General features: G+C 34.9%; 1 protein-coding gene across 1 annotated transcript in view; it reads left to right on the top strand.

The window, feature by feature from the left end:
- The window catches only part of LOC145669149 (putative ammonium transporter 2), a 256,714-nt gene that overhangs the window by 153,099 nt on the left and 83,512 nt on the right, over positions 1 to 20,103 (top strand). Inside the window, exon 3 of the mRNA XM_081737491.1 lies at positions 5,217 to 5,490. Coding sequence (XP_081593617.1) covers positions 5,217 to 5,490 — 274 coding nt within the window. The remainder of the gene's footprint in view (positions 1 to 5,216; positions 5,491 to 20,103) is intronic.

The following is a 20,103-nucleotide window of genomic DNA, read 5'->3' as shown; positions in this document are numbered from 1 at the left end:
CATAATGTAAGACAAAAGAAGATGGTATTATGTCTGTTTTTTTAAAAAAAGTGAACGGCTTTTGTATTAAAACATAAAAGTTTATGAAAACATGGTTTTTGAATTATTGAAATCGAATGCTATTCTTGCTTATTTTGAACTTGATACATACCAACATCGTAATAGCATAGAATATACAAATGACGATATAAATATTAAATTCCAAGGTTAAAAACAAACTCTTCTCACAGAGAGCTGGAGAGAGTTTCAGTTGAATAATCCTAGACGATGTTTTACTTTACTTGTAATTTTAAAGTTCAATACTATATCGGGAGTCCCTCAAAGATCTAATTTAGGTCCTCTGTTGTTTCTTCTTGTTATTAATGATATTCGTCTGTGTATTAAAACTGCTCAAGTTCTTCTTTTTGCCGACGATCTCAAATTATACTCCAAAGTAAGTTCAATTGATGACTACGTGAAACTTCAACAGGATCTACAGAGTTCAAATATGATGTGATACGAATAAATTAATCCTGAATGTATCCAAACGTAAATTTGTATCTTCCATGAGGAAAGAAAGATACCTATACAATAAGTGGCACTTCCTTGTCTACCCCAAGTACTATTAAAGATCTAAAAGTTATATTTTATAGCAAATTAACCTTTGCTCAACACGTTGGCACAATAACTAGTAGTACATATAGAAACTTAGGTTTAATTTATAGGATAGGACAGGATTTCTACAAAGAATCAACATTTATGAGGTTAATTTTTCGTATGTGAAATCAAAATTATAATACTGTTTTACTGTTTGGACACCAAATGTCACTAAATACTCTTATCCAATAGAAAATGAACAGTTTAGATTTTAAAAATTGCTGCATACAGGAAAACCGGTTTCTACCCAAAGTATGTAACCTATGAAGACTTAGTAACGAATTTTAGTTTTCAAACATTGGAAAAAAGGAGATGGGTATTTGGTATGTTGTTCTTACATAAATTATTAAACGGTAAAATTGACTGTCCAGAATTAGTTTCAGAAGTGAGGTAAAACTAGAACAGCAAACACTTGGACATTCTATTGTAGAAAAGCAAGAACTAACATATTACATAAATTTCCTCTTGGAGAATGTGTGCTTCATATAGCGTAATGATTAGATTTCATGAAGTATATGATTTTAGTATGTCTGAAAACAAGTTCGAAACAATTGTCAGGCAATAACTTCTACATAATTAAACGACGTATATTTGTGTATGTACGTATAGTAGTGTATGTTAGATAAGTATGTACAAGGCACTATAACTGGGCATTAAGCCTGTTGTGTTGTCCTTAAGAAATAAATAAATTTTACTTAGTCGTGGCCTGATCATTACTAAAATATCTGAATTAACATTAATTTAAAAAATCATTTACAATATAATCTAAATACCTTGAATTTGGTTGATTTGTCGTCTCAGCGCCCCCTTGGTCGCAGCGACCGGGGCCTTCGACCCGGTCGCCCCGCCCACGCGACGGCCCTGCACTGTTCATTTGAAAGTTTATTTACAATACAAAATTGAGTTGAACATTCGTTTGTGATGTTATGCCAATACTGAAATCATGAAGAGTAACTCTAGTTAATTCTTTGCAGAGAGCATTCTATCAAAATCCAGGAGTTAAATAAACACAAGGAGGAAGCCAAACGAAAAATGATTTAGAAACAAATGTTCCGAAAATTAGACAATTAACATTGGAAGGTGTATGCGAGAAAATTTTGAAAGTGAATGAAAAGGTTGACAGCACTGTTATGGACTGGATAATTAATTCTTTAGAACCGCGAAAGATATCACGTCACAATCGCGAGGCAGACTGCTTGATAAACACTTTGAAATGCAAATGTTACTCAAAATGAATTCAAAATTTTAATTTAATCACGTTGGAATAAGCGTGTCTGGTCTCTAACTTGCACTGTAAGGGCCCCGAATGTGAAGGGGTTGTCAATATTAAAAGCCAGAGACAATACTTTACACAAATCCATATATAGTGTCGGCATAAAGACTACATGAGGTGAGGGGTGCTTCCTTTATTGAGTCATATATGGTGATCAGGTTTATATAAGCTATTTATTTCTACCTTATTGCTATTTGTCGCTCGTATAAGTTAGTTTCTTAAACATTCTTTCTTACTTATTATACTTTCTTTGTAAAGTAGTATATTTTACTGTAAAATATCCATTTGTATGCTCAGTGGCGTATTTACGATTTTGCTTCGGGAGGGGCTTCGCTAACTTCATTTCTGGAAATGTGAAAATTCTGCAAGATCTCTCATTTATTTTAAAATAGTATATAAAATTTCAGAGTGGATTAAGCCCGGAAGCCCCCTTAAATACGCCATTGTAATGCTGGATCGTTCTCAATATGCGTCATTATAAATATTTTTGTTATTAAATCATTGGATAGATTTATTTGCAATTTTACTTAATGTTGAGCGTCAAGGGGATCTAGCTCTAATAAAAATTTAACGTGATCTGAGCGCGCCCTGAGTTTGAGTTTGAGTTAACTCAGTTTTTGCCCTACGAGTTTGAGCTGAGCTAACCTTGTTTCAAAAGTGAGCGTTTACAACTCTGCTCTAATATTAAGAGATTTGGAAATTTGGCCGTCTTCTTGCAACAATTGCGATTGTCTTTTCTCTTCCCTATTTTCTGTCCCTTCTAGGGGAAGGGGTATTTAAAAAAATAACCGAATATTTAATTATTTTGAATGAAAAGTGTAAATAAAAAATTCATGTTTTTAACATTAAAAATTTCGAAATGTACTCATCTTATTATCGTAATAACTGTATCCTCACCCTTTTTCCTTCCCTTCTAGTGGAAATGGAAAACAAACGGAAATATAAAAGTCCATATATCAAATTTCATGTGTCTACCCTTCTGAAATTCGGAGATATGAAGGTTTTATTACTACTATTTCCGCCCTTTCTCGTCCAATTTCTAAAAGCCCTTCCTTAGTTGTTCATTTCGTCACAAGCCGATGCAGTGTCAAACTTTTGGCTTAAGTGGTTTGGTCTTGCCGTTGATCACTCAGTCAGCACTTATTCTTTTATACTGCATTGAGATGGTCTTGTTGTTGTATTTCCGATCGATTTGTACTTTCAGTGTTTTGTTAATGACTTTTCCTCTTGAAAGAAGCACGTGGTGTTGGTATTGATTTCTATTTGAAAGAAATCTACGTGATAGTATCGCTAATGTATTGCTGAGCTTCTGTTTTGTATGAATTGTCTTTCATTGGTAAATCACTAGATTTTTTTTTTCGAGTGTATTAGGTACAAATCCGACTTGCAGTTCGTTGAATTCAAGTGTAAGTATGAGTCAAGTCTCCTATGGGTTTATGCAATCCGTTATGCAGCCTTCAGCTGAGTTTCGTTGTTTTACCAATTACTAGGATGTTGACGGCTAATGATTTTCCCAGTCTGTTAGGGTTTTCCCTCTTCTACCAGTTATTTCTAACTGAATGCTCTGTGACGTAACAGTTTGTTGCTCACTTTTCTTTAAATCACACGGAGAGAAGAATAAGAGGGGAAAACCTTGCGTTAAGAAAAGGTGGTGGTAACATGGAAACAACAACGTTAATAGCACGGTCGATAGTTTTGCAAGCATCATGGCTACACGTCTACGTAGATTCATGATTCTTTACAAGTAGATTCATGACTACCCATCTGCGTAGGTTCATGTTTTTTAACGTAGAATTATGATTCTTTCCACGTAGATTCGTGACTCGTTCCAAGTAGAATAATAACTGCGCGTCTACGTAGATTCATGATCCCTTCCACGTAGATTCATGATTACGCATCTACTGGCAACACTTACTTATTCCATCCTTTTACTTCACATCCTTTCTCTCCTTTGCTTTGTTCTTCTTTTCGTTATTTGTCTCATTCGGAAAGCGCGATCCTATCTCAAAGATGAGTCAGTTGGAAATTATCCATTCACTTCCATCCACTGATCCATACTCTTCTTAGTAACCGTATCAGTCTTGTCAAAATTTTTACACAAAAAGCCGCCAAACAAGAGATGACATTCTGTGAAAAGTCACTAAAATTGCAGCTATAACGCTTCCGACACAAGTGTCCGTAAAAAGTACTTCCTGTGTACAATTCTTTTTTTTTAAATGCACAAATATCAAAAGCTCACAAAGTAAAATCTAACATTCACTTTAACTCATACTTCAAAAACTAATTGGCTTCCTATTAATAGGCTACTGTACACTTAACTATTGTCTCTAAACAGCAGTTATACAAATTAATAGGCAGTTAGGGTTGGAATCGTTCGCCATTAGAGGGTAACACGTAACACAAAACAAAGAGGTATTGTGAAGTGTGATCACGTACTATATTATGCAACTCGTCGCTTGCACTGATTAACACAAACAATGACAATAACCACTGGCGCAAATCCCGGGAGGATGTGGGGGTCATGTCCTCTCCAATATAGGAACTGGGGGGACTGTCCTCCAATAGTCCGATTTGAAATGTGTTTTTTGGGGGAGAAATGTGATTATTTGAGTCCGATTGCCACAAAGGAAAGTGAGATTAAATTGATGTCCTCCCAGAATAAGCCTCAAATTTACCCGCCTCCCAATGTTGAAGACAACTCTGCTCCCCTGATCCTCCAGACCATTGTTTTTCAACTTCATAAATACTTTGAACCTAGTTTTAAAAAAAATTGGGAACGGTCTTACCCGTCCCGCAAATGTTGAATACAGATTTGTGCCGCTGACAATAACAATAAGAAAGACAAAAAGGAAACAAAGTAAAATATGCTTCGAACTATTAGTGCTTGGTTATACAGAAGGACGAATTTTCTCAGCCCAAAATTCGGTATATTTGTAAGTTGGGAACATAAACATCCAAAAAGTCGCCACAAGGAAAAAAAAAACGATACTTTGTCGTTATCTTTGAAGTTGAACCCTTAGATTTAGCTATTTTTAACTGAAATTGGAAACATTATTACAGTTTTCTCATCTTTGCATCTACTCCCAGATAGATAGCCTTTCCTATGTCTTCGGAAATGGAACCTAAATTTTTTATGAATTCCTTAGTAAAATAACTGTATAGAAACGTAAGAGTTAAATTGAGATCTGTGCCCAATACCGGGTACTGCGAGGTTTTCGTGTTAGTGCTCAAACACATCTTTCTGTTTCTGTTGTTAGATCGTCGTTGCTAACCCTAATCTATCAATATATTTGTTTCTCTCTTCTAGGTTTTGGTCTCCTGGAATCTGGCTGTGTGTCCTTGAAGAATGAGGTGAATATCATGATGAAAAACGTGGTGGATGTTGTATTTGGAGGCCTCACCTACTGGATGTATGGCTTTGGTCTGAGCTTTGGGAGGGACATCACCAGCCCTTTCGTTGCATTTGGCAACTTCTTTGTGGATGAAGAAGAGAATATGGGTCCTGTGTTCGCTTCCTTCCTCTTCCAACTTTCCTTTGCCACTACGGCAACAACTATTGTGTCTGGAGCGATGGCTGAAAGGTAAGGAAATCTTTCTTTATGAAGAAAAGTTACGTTAATTGTTTAGCACTTCGGTTAGAGCCTTTATTCTTTATTCTTTACTTGTTCAAAGTTCAATGTCCCTTTTCAGAACCAAGGATATATGAATTGTTAATCCACCACTTAACAGAGATTTCAATCGAATGTGTATAGTGACACAAAACTATTCGGATGATGGAAATGCCATGCATTTATGTAGATTCTAAGAAAGATATAAATGCAATTAGTGATTTGATGTGTGGAATATAAAGAATTACATCCTAAAAGCACAAAACTTTCCATTTTAGTACAAGAATAATAGACACTTATGACACTAAACGTCAAGAAAGGAAACCATGACACTACAAAATTATTCGGACAGCTATTGGTGTCAGAACAGTAAGAATACTTTGCAATGCATTAAGAAGGCGCACACAGTTGCCGGAAGTGTAGAAAAAACTATCCAGAACTTAGTCCATGTGTTTGTAACGGAGACAACAATTCCTTCATCCACCTACTTAATCACTAGAAATTACCATAGAAACTGTATGGAATAATTTGGGGAAGGAAGTACAAAATACTAATAAAATTCAACCACTTCCGTACCGTACCGCAGAATCTGGATGCTGATTGTATGTTCTTTTGAGGCGCTAAATGGATTGCAATAAATAAATAAATAAATAAATAAATAAAAATCATTTGTTCTATGTCGATCAACGTTGACACCAGAAATGATTAATTTTTACCACTTCCGTTAAACCAGAAGATGGAGCCTATTCTTGGGACGCTGAATCCACCGCGAAAGAAAAGTTTCTCGATACCATTTTTGCTCTGTAAAAATCAGTATTGAAACCGGAAATCCTAGTAAACTTCAAACACTTATGTTTGCAATAGAGTATTGGAGATTGTGACGATAAGTTCTCTTATCATGCTGAATCGATTACAGAAAAAGTTTATCGCTATCAGTTACCATTTTTGTTCGATTGCGAAAAACGTTAAAACTGAAAATGGTTAATTTTAATCACTTCCGGTTTTAATAGAAGGTTAATGAAGGATATGGAATATAGGTTTTTTTATCATATCTTTTGCACATATTATTTACTGTTTATTGGTTTGGTTGGTTGGATTAGGGCTTATGTCCCTTGCAGCATCTAGGTCACATGTGAACTTACAGCTTAACCTAGAACCTGAACGACATGAGTTCCCACCGGGAACCGAACTCGAGTCTTCCGCACCCAAAACTCAAAAGCTAACCATACAAACACGGGGAGTAAAGGGTTCATTTGTCGTCTGTATTTTAACAACAAAACGTTCTTTTTTAATTTAAGCCTCCTAGATACAGAGAATCAAATTTACATTTATTGTTTAACAATGAGAAAAGAAGTGAAAGCTGTTGATGAAGGTTCATATTCATCCCGTGGATAGTTGTCATTTCGTCAAGGAATTCGTTTTATGCAGCTGAGTGAAAAACCTTCCTCAGCCTTGATTATTAACCTTGATTATTAATATCAGCTGAGTAAATAATAACTTCTGAAATATCCGCCACGGATTCGAACCGAGGATATTTCGATTAGAAAAAAATCGTCACTTTATTTTTGTGATCAATGAAGAATAACGGTTTGTATATTAAAATAAAGGACTAATAAACAATATACAAGAAGAAAAAGTTGAAACGTCTTGTTTGTTCAACAACCGTGACATTTCTTATTGACAAACGCGGATATATTACTAAGCCAAATGAAGGACGAAAATGATAGGCCTATTAATTAGCTTATTCGTGATTCTAAGAAGTTATTATTCTTTTCTTAGTGTTTTGACGTGAAGAGTTTGTGGTTTGCGAACATGGTGAGTGTCGTTGTCTCGTTATGAACCTGTGTTTGCCCAAGCAGAAGTGTAAACAAAAAAGAACTTGTCAATACGTAAAATGGGTCGTTTCAATTGACAGAGAGGGTGGATTCCTCGTACAGTATTGTTGGTTATATACAGTTGGTTTTAGAACATACATTTTCCCGGAAAATTAGTTACATATAACTCATTAACTAGAAATTGCAATGTTATTGAGAAAGTTTGTGACAATAAGCACCTCTCAAATTTTAGTCAGGCATGCGTCGCTATGGACTTGACTATTCGTAATTTCTGATTGTATTTCTTTAAACACGAAACGAAAAGCACACACTACGAGTATCTTCAGTTAAGGAGTTCATCCCTGTTAAATAGTAATTTGATTTGGAACAAATAAAATGAAACGGAGTAAATTAATTTTTAATATAATACCCGGCATGTTTCAAATGGCCGTAACACATAAAAACGATATTAACTGAAATCATCTGAATTATGTACCGTAAACTGGATATAATTTGGCCCGTTTTTTAATTTTTAAAATTCCCATTCGAACACCTCCTAAGATTAGGGAGGTAATTCAATGACATTTCTCTTTGTTAAAATGGAATCCTTTGGCTTTCTTTTGAAAGCAGTGAACACTAAGTATGACCAAGAATGATGATTCAAGTTCCAATTGTTTGATGCCATGCAAGATTTTTCATGATTGGAGTAACTTTAGCCCATTTGTCAAAATGACTAATTAATACACGAAAGTATAATTGTAGTACTGTATTTAAGAAGCAGAAGAGAAGAACAGGGTATTATAAACAGATTGGTGAAATTGTGTTTTTACTCAATTTCAGTCGAGCGAGAAATGTCGTTTCATGGAAATATTTGTATTCTACTTGAGTGAATACGAAACATCTATAAAAGAACGCTACAAATTTCTGAATACTTAACTTAAAGTACCGACATTAGAAACATACGGGTGAAATCACTTTGTTCAATTTAGAGGGAAACAAAATTGTGGAGTTGAGTTGATTTTGCGTTTAACGTCCCTTTTCAGCAGCGAGGCTATGTGAGACGTGGACCTACTGATTAACGTGGAATCCGAACCACATGAGCTCCCGCCGGGAATCGAACCCGGGTCTCCCGCGCCAAAGGCGCGTACGCTAACCGCTTAGCCACAGAGGAGCTCTGAAACAAAATCGTCGTTCAATGAAAATCTCTCTAAGTGGATGAATACTTAACATCCGAAAATAAGAGTACCATATTCTTCATTGCGGTAGAGTACTTTACCGGTACCATACTGCTCAGTTTTAGTAAGAAAATTCTTGCAATTCAGGCACTATATAATATCCTCTTTTAGAGCTAGTAAGGGGTTAATCTTCCTTATTACATCGCACCATTTGTATACCATTTTATCTTTAATATTGGGACATTACCAGCACAGAAAATATTGGCCAATGTTGCCCCAAAAATTGGGCCAATATTACCTCAAGCAATTAAACGGTTAATAGTTTGTGTGTAATTGAACAAACATTTAAGACGTTAGCTTATTAATATTCGCTAATGAACATGTTTTTGTATTCTACTTACTTGTGCAGTCAGTATATGCCACTTTAATGCAATGAACAAAAGTTGTGGAACTTGAAATATGATAAATGTGTACTTGCTAACAATTGCTAGCATTTTGCTTCCCACGTCCTGGAAACAAATCCCTAGTGCCAATATTCATGTGTTCTCAATGTTGTAATACTTCTATCCACAACTTTTCTTACTGATAGAAACCTTAATAACCATTTAGAAAGAAATCAAATCTTTTTCTTCCTTTTTAGGACGTAAAACTCAAAAACTTTTTCTTCCTTTGGGCCAAAGTTGCCTTTAAAGGGACAAAGTATACCCAGTTTACGGTACCTTTAACTTGGCACCAGAACGACTTTCTTACCTCAGTTCTTTGACGAGATATCGTGTAAGCATAAATGAATGTATTTGCATGGCCGCCATATTCATGACATCATTCCAGATGGTTGCTCATGTGCTATTTTTGATAATTTTCTCAGGAGTCTCAGCGGTTTAAAAAAATGTGTTAAAAGTTTGTTTCCCAAACGTTTTTCCGCCTTTAGTTGTAAAAATATTCTCACATGTTTAACGTAATCTAAGTGCTGAAAATTCAACACCTTGCGCTACATATAATGGACTAGTTCGCTTAATTGTTAAGATACAGAAATAATATTGATATCTTTAGAAAGGCGAGCCTCTACTCTATAACGTTTACTTCGATGTGTTTTTCCGTATATCTGATAATTTCATAGTAATCTACTATAAAACAAATAAAATGAAACGGAGGAAATTAATTTTTAAGATAATAACCACCATATTTAAAAATAACGGCTACGCTTAAGAACGATATTGGCTGAAATCACTTAAACAATGCTTTACCTTTAATTTGGCACCAGAATGAAGTTTGTATCTCAGTTCTGTGATGAGATACTACAGCATAAGCATAAGTAGTCGTAGTTGTGTTTCCACCATATTGATGACATCATTTCAGGTGATTGCCAACGTGGGATTTTGGGGAGTCCATAGAACGTGTTAAAATGAAAATTTGTTTTCTAATAATTTTTCCCGTTCAGAACCATTTTTAGGCTCAATTTTCCTATTCTATAGGTCCACAGCTGCTAACTACTTTTTCATGAGTCAAATTAAAACACAAACTTGTTAAATTGATTCTATGCATAAAACTGTGCGTGTAAAAGAATAAGTGGTTCCTTTGTAAAAATGGTCCAGTAAAATATTACTTATCTTTGAAAGTCGATAAATCGGGACAATATGCATCCCGACGAGTATCCGGTCGGGATGCGGGACAAATCATCGCTTATATGACGTAGAAACGTAAGCACCAATTTTTTTTAAATAAATGAGATATTTCAACTGGGGACTCTTCAAACCAGTGACGACGCCAGCTTTAAATTCTTAGGGGGGCAAAGGAGGGGCAGATACATTTTCGGGGGGGCGGCTTTTTTCCACACCAAAAATGACATTTATTATGTTTCACGTACTTTACATTACATTGTGTATTTCGTTGTTGTTTTTATATTAGACCTACATGATTTCATGTAAAATTTGTAACTAACAAATAAGTAACGTCTGCACAACTAGTGCAACTTTTGAAGCCTGAACAAATGGAATTACTTTCGCGTATGCTACAAGTAACATATTCGTCTAGTACTATATGCTACGTATATATATAGGGTGCGGCAGAACCGACTAAGCAGTTTCTATCGATTACCGCGAGAGATTAAATTAAACAAAAATAATTTAAACTATTGTTTATATACTTTTTAAAGTATATAGTAAACTCACGATATACTTATTATAGTCTGAGGTCTGGCTGCAACCCCCTTCCTTAGTTTTTACCGTCTCAGCAAAACTTCTGTCAGAGATTGTTGTCATTTCTTTGGAACGCGTCGGTATCATAGTTCAGAATGGCTTGGGTATGTGCAAGTTCTCGACATAATGGGTTCCCAAGAAATCTGTCAGGAGAATAAAAGAGTGACGGCATTAAGAGAAGTATTCTTCCAATTTGACTGTAATGCTGATCATTTCGCTCACGAATAGTAACCATGGACGAAATATGGTTGTACCACTATGATCCTGAAACCAAACAACAGTGATGGAGTAGTAGCACTCATTTCTCCCTCGCCCCACGAAGTTTAAGACACAGACGTAGCGGAAAATGAAAAGAAAGAAATTATGTTCCTTCAGGAGAATACACCTGTCCGTCAAGTCCCTGCGAACACAATTGGCATTGCATAATGTAGGATTTGAATGTCTAGATCATCATCCTTATTCCCCAGATTTAGCTCCGTCTAAATATTGCCTGTACTTATTTCCCAACTTAAATAACACTTGAAAGGACGCCATTTTAGATCTGATAAGGGTAGTGCTACGAACAGTAGTGCGAGGAAGTCTCCAGGTTTTTTTTTAAACTTTTCTGCAAAAAACTGGAACACTGTATAAGGCAGTATATTGACTCTCGGGGGAAGTGTAGAAGACCACGTGCACTCCTTCAGGGTTGGGCTACGAATTTTTCAGCAGCTCCTCGTACATTTCTGGTCAATATGGTAAACGTTGTCAGTACTTTGAAACTAATTAAGTAAGGGAGCACTAGTGCATACCAATTACTAACTAAAGATCAGCACTCTGACAATACCCTTTTTTGGGAGCTAAATAAATAATCAATTTAATTCCTACATTTATTATTATTATCATTTGCAGGAAGGGAAAATACAACTCTTTTTATCCTCTTCAAAAAATAAGCCCTGGTAGTCGCAAATGAAGCTGTTATAAGCCCATCCTCTGAATATTGAAAGCCGAGAATAATGTTTCAGAAAATAGAAGTATAGGACCTTTAAATAAAACAAAATATGAAACTGAAAACTTCAAATCTCGATAAATACAAACAAGTTATGTAATTGGTTTTACCTTTCTTTTGTTTCTAACCGAAGTTGATCCAATGAGAAGAAAACAAGCCGACCAAATCTACTATTGTTCGCTAGGCACAATAATTAAAATTCATAAGAAAGAGCTATAACTAAAATTTACCGGAAAAGGCGCTAAATTAGAAAACAGAAATATGCGTGCATACTCAGACGCTCAAAGAAGGAAGCTTGAGGACTAATCTGCTACATAGTAAATACGTAGATAGTACGATCTGACAATGAGATTGGTTATGAAACTGATATAAAATACTATATGTAGAATGTTTTATGATTGTAGGAGCCGGGGGGGGGGCAGTCTGGATGGCAGTCAGGGGGCAGGAATAGCCACTAGGGAGGCGCTCGCCCCCCTTGCCCCCCCTCTGGCGTCGTCACTGCTTCAAACCTACTCTATCATCTGACGAAGTGGCATAACTCTATCTCTAATAGTTATTCTTCAGTAACAAATGTTCAACTGACGTAAACGACAATCTTGTATTCCTTGCTATTTCACGTAAAGCCATTTGTGTCGCTTACGCCTCTCCGTCATGGAAAATGTATATAATTGGTCGTTACGTTCCCTGACAACATCCAATAAATGCTACTAAGACTGAATTTTATTCAATGACAATGCTGCTTTTTATGCGGTATCATTTGATGGTTGTTACTAAAGTCTTTGTAAAGCCGGCTATTACAGACAAAATAATAATAATAATAATAATAATAATAATAATAATAATAATAATAATAATAATAATAATAATAATAATAATAATAATATAATCTGGGAACACTTGCAGTCAGATAAAGCATAAACACAGTCGAGCAGAGACAGTCAATAATTAACAATGCGTTGTTTTTCTCTACTGGTTACTGGACAATGAAATATGTTAGTGAAGTAAGAAGATGCCTCCTTGAATGTAGTATCATCCAGATATATTGAAATTGTTGATAACAATGAATTATGCAAGAAGTTAAAGTTAAAATATATTGCCTGCTAGAAAAGAATATATTAATATGAAACTGTGATTGAAACTGAATATTTAGCTTAAGATTCAACAATCCGAGTCAGAATATATATATATATATATATATATATATATATATATATATATATATATATATATATATATATATATATATATATATATATATATATATATATGTCCCTCTCAGTGTTTTGAAGAAAACCGCAATAGCGAACGTACTGAAAGAAGATAAGAAGAACGTAAGTGACAGTCAGTGTGAAGATGGAAATAAAAAAACGAACGTGGTGTGAAGATGAAGAAAAAAGTGATGATTCTGATACAGACCTACCGTACATACAGGAGTGTGAATAAACTGCAAAACGTAAATATCAAAATATTCTCTATGTTAATGTTTCTTGTGTTTCAAGCATATTGCCAACATTGACAACTGCAGAAAGGACCCATCAGCTTTTTCTAAAGAACTAGAAACTAGACGTTATCCACGTAAGAAGCTTGCACATGATACTAATTGTGGTGAATTGGTGGTTTCAAGTACATTTACAGTTCAATCAATTTCTAGCACATGACTCGTCGTGGGCCACCACACCATGTGTACTCAATGAAAGTTAAAGATTTTAAGAGTATTTCAGAAAATGTGTGCATTAAATCTCTGCGAGAATTTGATTCTGCCATTAAACTGGGTTGGACGATGGTCCGGGAGGTCATGGTGATCAAAGAGGACTTATCGGGGATTTTCATAAAAACAAGCCATCTCAGTCAACATTATGAGAAGCTATCACTGAGAAAGAACACATTTGGTGCACTGAAACACACACTGCCATAACTTAATGTATCCACAAATATCGGTCGAGAAATACAATGATTTAATGCACCTGTGCTCAGGACTAACACCTGTCAACCATGACAAAAATTGTCAAATATTTTATCAAGACCTTCCGCACTTATAAAGAAAGGCATCTGATCAATATTTCAGCATTATTATTTTCATTTACAATTTTTCAAAACTACCGGGTATTAATAAAATTTGTAATACAGTTATTTCAAAACTGTCAACTGAATTTGTACTTTGATTACATAATCAAAACATACTATATGTAGTTGTGTTAGTAATGTCAACTTTATTTTACATCAATTCTTAAATTCCTTTGTATCGTCAATTTGTACGAATATCTAATAAATAAATAAATAAATAAACTCAAAACATTTATGAAAATCAACGTTTAAAAATAAGAAACTTTAGTTATGTATTAATAGATCTTGGGGAGACCAATGGGTTAGTGCGCTCAGTTTTTGAGAGCGTGGATACAGGTTCAGTTCCCGCCGGAACCTATTAAACAGAATAGTTCAAAATCTACTTCACCAAAATACATATGTCCCGTTGTTACATGCTCCCGGTTTATTAAGAATGAAAACAACAATTCAGTCATTCAGTCATGTATTAATAAAGTTATACACATTTGGTGCACTGAATTCAAATCAATCGTAAGCGACAAATGCATTGGATTTCATATATGACGAACAGCCGTATATCCATGTAAGGCGAATTTCTAGCGTGGTGACATCATATTAAATGAGCACGCTACAGATCTTCGAAAGAGCCATCATATATCATTTACAGAGGGCTATTATTTTCAAGCTATAGTTTTCAGCTGTATGTGTAGAACGGTTCAATTGCACTGAAATTTCTTTAAATGCCTCTCCTGTAAAATTACACTTTTGGCGCTTACGTCTGTACGTCATATAAGCGACGAAATAAGTCAGAAATTGGTACAGTCCCGACAGAATCGAGATGGTTGGCAACCCTGGCGACCACTGTTACTTTTAAGCTTCATACTTTGTTTCCTTAACTAGAATGAACAACGAAAAGAGAGGCCATAAAATAGTTTATGGGTACGATCAGTCTAACTTTACAGCTAATTTAACATTTGTGCTTGTACAAAGCCGCATAACAAAGTGCAAAACGGTTACTATACAGCGCTAGAAATAAGTCAGTTCTAGAAAGCACAGCGTTGCGAGATCCGATAATTGAGATTATGCTAAAATACTTGAAGATTACACGTAACGAATCTCCATTTATAAACTCCCGAGCTGTAGTTGTGTTTAGCTTTCATTTTGGCATATGTATTTTTTCTAAATGTTCAAGTTCCACAATCCGAATTATATGGAGTGGGTCTATTCCGAAGTTTAAGGATACGCATATCCCCATGTACTCTCACAGAATAAATGCTGCTTATATCCGTTTAAGTTCGTAGTTAACATACGCTTTCTGTGGAACTCTACAGCAATTGAATTAATCTCCTCTGACATGACGTGGAGAATATGTATCAAGCTAATGTAGTGTTTGCATACTTGATATTTGAAATTTATTATACTCATAAGTAAATGACTGGAAGACTAGGAGGACCGAGAAAGATGTAATTTGCCTCTGACACCCAACCCACTTCCTCTTAGGCAATTAGTCTTGGTTTTGGCGTTTATCTCAACCACTATACAAGAGCACAGTTAATGACACTACGATAATTAATACATTATCAACCTCGTACAAAAATCTCGTGCATGTGCGAAACAAAGGTGTATGTTTCAACTCCTTGTTTCAGCACTTTTACACCTATTGAACAATTACACCTTATCTTTCTGACACACTGTATAGTATATTACACAAGAGGCAATCATATATTACCGAGTTTTATGCAGATGCAGATAATGCGAAGTATTCTTGCATTACTTTTCTGGAACAAAATTAAAGGAAAGAACATTATTTTTATTAACTGGTATCTTCCTTTAAAAATCTGTAGTGGAAAATCATAATTTTTAGTAAAATATGCATATCTGAAATTTCAATTCAAACCAATTCAAATATGGTATAATGCTAACTAGGACTAACATGAAGTTAACTGTAATTAACTCATATATGGAACACTCCATGTGAAATCAACCAATGAAATGACAAAATCTGATCTGACGATCTTAGATTTTTGTAAAAATTGCTGCACAGCTTTATTCCAGTGAGAGATGAAAAAATCCCAAATATTACCTCTCTCCTTCTGAAAGTGTCCTTATACAGGATGTTTAAAAATGTCAAAAAACGGCATTTTTACAGTTACAGCGATTATTAAAAATTGTCATAAAATGGTTAATATGTGCACTAGACACGTGAAACAAACACCATTGGAAAACTTAACGATTGCTTTACAAGTTGTACTTTATTGAAAAAGCCTGTAAAATAAGAAATAACACTCGGATGTAAAATAAGGAACAACATAAGAAATAACACTTCAAAATTCAAATTCAAATTTCAATTTTGAATTTCGCATAGAAATGTCTCTGTGAATTTGTTCAAAATTGTCCAGATTATAATATTATATGTGTACTAAAACACCACAAAGTTGCATTTTGGGCACTCAATGGGATCCGATTCAAAATTCAACATAAACCAAGCATTGCAAGATATTGACCATGTGAATATCTGGATTCAGAGCTATAACCATTTGCCTGTATCTATTTACCTGCAGCATCAAAGGAATTTATATTCAACTTCATTTGTTTCTTGATGTACTCATTTGAATTTACACAACTATTTACCTTTTGACTTATTTAGAAATGTATTACGTTCCCGAACAGTACTCAATATAGGTCACTATTCTTGTTAGCCAGTATCTATGGATGTTTCTAAATTTATATTGGCTACATAGAAACAAGTTATTTTCATTGCTCTGTTTCAGGATTGCTGTCACAGACATATGGAAGTGCATAATTGAAATAGTAAAAAGAATTTACTGAGTAATTGTTTGTGCTGAAAGTGTGTGAAGTGATTGTGAACAGTGTCACTGTATTTCATAACATTTGATATAAATATTGTGAAAGGAAGGGAAATATATACCTCCCTTTCATATTAAGTGAGTACTCTTTGGGAACGTAATACATTTCTAAATAAGTCAAAAGGTAAATAGTTGTGTAAATTCAAATGAATACATCAAGAAACAAATGAAGTTGAATATAAATTCCTTTGATGCTGCAGGTAAATAGATACAGGCAAATGGTTATAGCTCTGAATCCAGATATTCACATGGTCAATATCTTGATGCTTGGTTTATGTTGAATTTTGAATCGGATCCCATTGAGTGCCCAAAATGCAACTTTGTGGTGTTTTAGTACACATATAATACTATAATCTGGACAATTTTGAACAAATTCACAGAGACATTTCTATGCGAAATTCAAAATTGAAATTTGAATTTGAATTTTGAAGTGTTATTTCTTATGTTGTTCCTTATTTTACATCCGAGTGTTATTTCTTATTTTACAGGCTTTTCCAATAAAGTACAACTTGTAAAGCAATCGTTAAGTTTTCCAATGGTGTTTGTTTCACGTGTCTAGTGCACATATTAACAATTTTATGACAATTTTTAATAATCGCTGTAACTGTAAAAAATGCCGTTTTTTGACATTTTTGAACATCCTGTATAAGGACACTTTCAGAAGGAGAGAGGTAATATTTGGGATTTTTTCATCTCTCACTGTAATAAAGCTGTGCACCAATTTTTACAAAAGTCTAAGATGGCCAAGTCTGATGACTTGTTGATTTGACATGGAATGTCCCATGTAGATATAGAAAAAAATTCGTAGAGGGACTTTTAAAGGAATAACTTTTGTCTATGATATTGTTTCGAGAAGTCTTATGTTGCTTTATTACCTTTTTACAAATTCTTATTATCTGTTTAAGGAGATATATTGTTCCATAAAGTGTAAAAAGGTTTTGAAAGTAGATGTATTCAGATATACGGTAATGAAAATGCTTTCTAGAGTAGATCAAGCACCTAAATTGTTAAAACGTACAGAACATTTCGTCTTTCTTACTTGACTTTATGGTTTTTATAATGGTTATGAGAAAGTTAACATGCATACACAACATTGATTTTGTTACCGAAAAATTTCAATTTGCATGGGAAGTCCAATTTTAATCAGGCTCCGTAGTGTATACTGATTGATTGGAACTGGAGATTTTTTTAGACGTCCGCGCTTCTTCTGCTTTAGTTTAACATCCTATGGTTATACTCCAGGGATAAGGGAGATGCTAAAGGTAATGAAAACTGGAAAATATTAAGAGGAAAGATTTCATATGGCCTAACACGAAATCCACTTGGCAAGAGGTGGAATCGCATCACGGGCCCCATCCAGAAGAGCGGAGCGCTCTCCACTGAGCCATCGCAACCTCTTCCGTTGGTAATCTAGTGGCTAGCGTTCCAGACGGAGGAGCATTGAAATTTGTATACATTATGGTTAGGGCCGGATCCAGGATTTCTTGAAGGGGGTGCACCAATAACTACCACTACATTTGATTTAAATTTTTAAGTTTTTAAATGCCTTCAGGCATCTGTAGTGTGAATCAGGAATATTACTTTGTTCAGTGAATCCTTTTCCTTCAACCTTCAGAAAATCGACTTAAACTATTGCTTTTGCAAATCTAAGCTTCCTTTTAAGCCTCAAAACGGACACATGACAGTAGAAAGTTTCGGAAAATGTTGCTTTTTCACTGCTAGGTTCTCATTTTAGATAGGGTACATTTACAGTGAAGGGGGGTGCATATGCTCCGGTTCACCCCTCCTAAATCCGGCCCTGATTATGGTTATAGAATTTCACTTTTAATTATTAGGTCCACATCTTGTATGGCCTTAGTACTAAAGAAGGTCGCTAAACGAACGTTATAAGACAGATATAATACATGAAGTGGAACCAAAATCATAACTTGGGTTTGTAATCGAGCCACAGCCTTACTGGAAATTGAATTTACGATGCTCTGAGAAAAAAAAATATGTGACGTGCGTAAAAACATAGATTCCTTGCGTAAATCCTGTAGTTTTTGGACTTAACATAAAACATCCTGCTGGAAACGTAAAACTGGGAATGATCTTTCATACAAACTTTCCGCACGAAAAAAATGTATGTAGGCGGTCAGGATCTTACATACATATGGATATCCATATGTATGTATCCATATTTGAGACATTATTTTTCAGCGCATAATTTGACCAACTACAACAAGATGTTGAAACATGACTAACCAAATGAATGAGGAAGAGTACTTTTAGCTGTGGAGGTGTTAGTTATCATCTCAGAAGTTGAGAATTACAAAGATAGCTATTTCATTAGTATCAAATCAACTGGACATATGTATTACAAATTATTCAGGAAAGGAATAGCAAGTTCTTTCGGAAAGAAGATCGTCCTACAACGATTGATCTTTTTCATTCAAAAGCAACAAAGAAGGTCAAAGGAGAATATTTTATTTTTCTTCTGTCCTATGAATAATAATTAAAAATTAATAATCACAAATGGTTCAAAATGTTTTCTGTTTTAGTGAATAGGCCTTAGCAAATTGATATGCTAAAAGAAAAACAATATGCGAATTTCGGTTCGTTGAATGTAATCTAATAACCTTGCCAAGAGATTGTAGAAAGCGCTACGAAAATAAACAATTATATGCTCGTTTAAACAAATTTCCGAGCTGTACAAGTGTTTTTTCTCATTAGTAATATTACTAATATATTACCGCCTAAAACATTTTGACTCTACATAGTAGCGCAGGCAAGGGGATATATATATTCCCGGCAAGTGAACTTTCTGGTCGACAAATACCGTCTGCGTGGGTTTCCTCGGGGTTCTCCCACTTTCTTCATTCCAACATTTCATTCATTTCTTATCATTACCGTCTCCTTTAGCCTAGCCAGCAAAATCGTGGGACGTAAAACTCAAAAAATTTCATTTCGTTTTCAATAATCTTTTTTATGATGCGTTTTCAGATTGAGTGTTTGAATTTCCCAATCTCCCATGATGAAATTCTGCGTTCAGCATTGACCATACAAATAGAATGATGATAACGTGAAGTAAGACGTACCTGTGACACATAAATTTCAACCAACAATGACGGAAGCATGGTGAACGACTCAGTCATCATCGCATGTCAGAATTCGATCCTTCTCCTGGTGATACAGCAAAGAAACATACGCACTTTTATGTGGTTTCTAAAGGCGCAATTAACTCATCTCGAACTCGTTGACCCAAAGTAGTGAAGGTGTTGGCGAGCTATTTGAGCATTGCAATTAAATGTTTTTCTCAATTGTTCATACATCTCGAACTACTTGGCCTTAATATTCGCAATCCATTACCGTTGTTGCCAAATGCTAATTCAACAGAGTTTGTTATCAATTTAAACTCTTGAAATATAAGATCACTGTAATGCAGTTTGACCTACCCACGTTTTACCTGGTTTCGTTGACATCTCTAAGTGTAGATACCTGATGTGCGTGTTAGTCTGACCAGTGAGT

Source organism: Thermobia domestica, chromosome 13 (genome assembly GCF_964235325.1).
Source record: "Thermobia domestica chromosome 13, izTheDome1.hap1.1, whole genome shotgun sequence".
Lineage (NCBI taxonomy): Eukaryota > Metazoa > Arthropoda > Insecta > Zygentoma > Lepismatidae > Thermobia > Thermobia domestica.
Note: the sequence above shows the minus strand (reverse complement) of the source record. Positions and strands in the feature narration are given on the sequence as shown.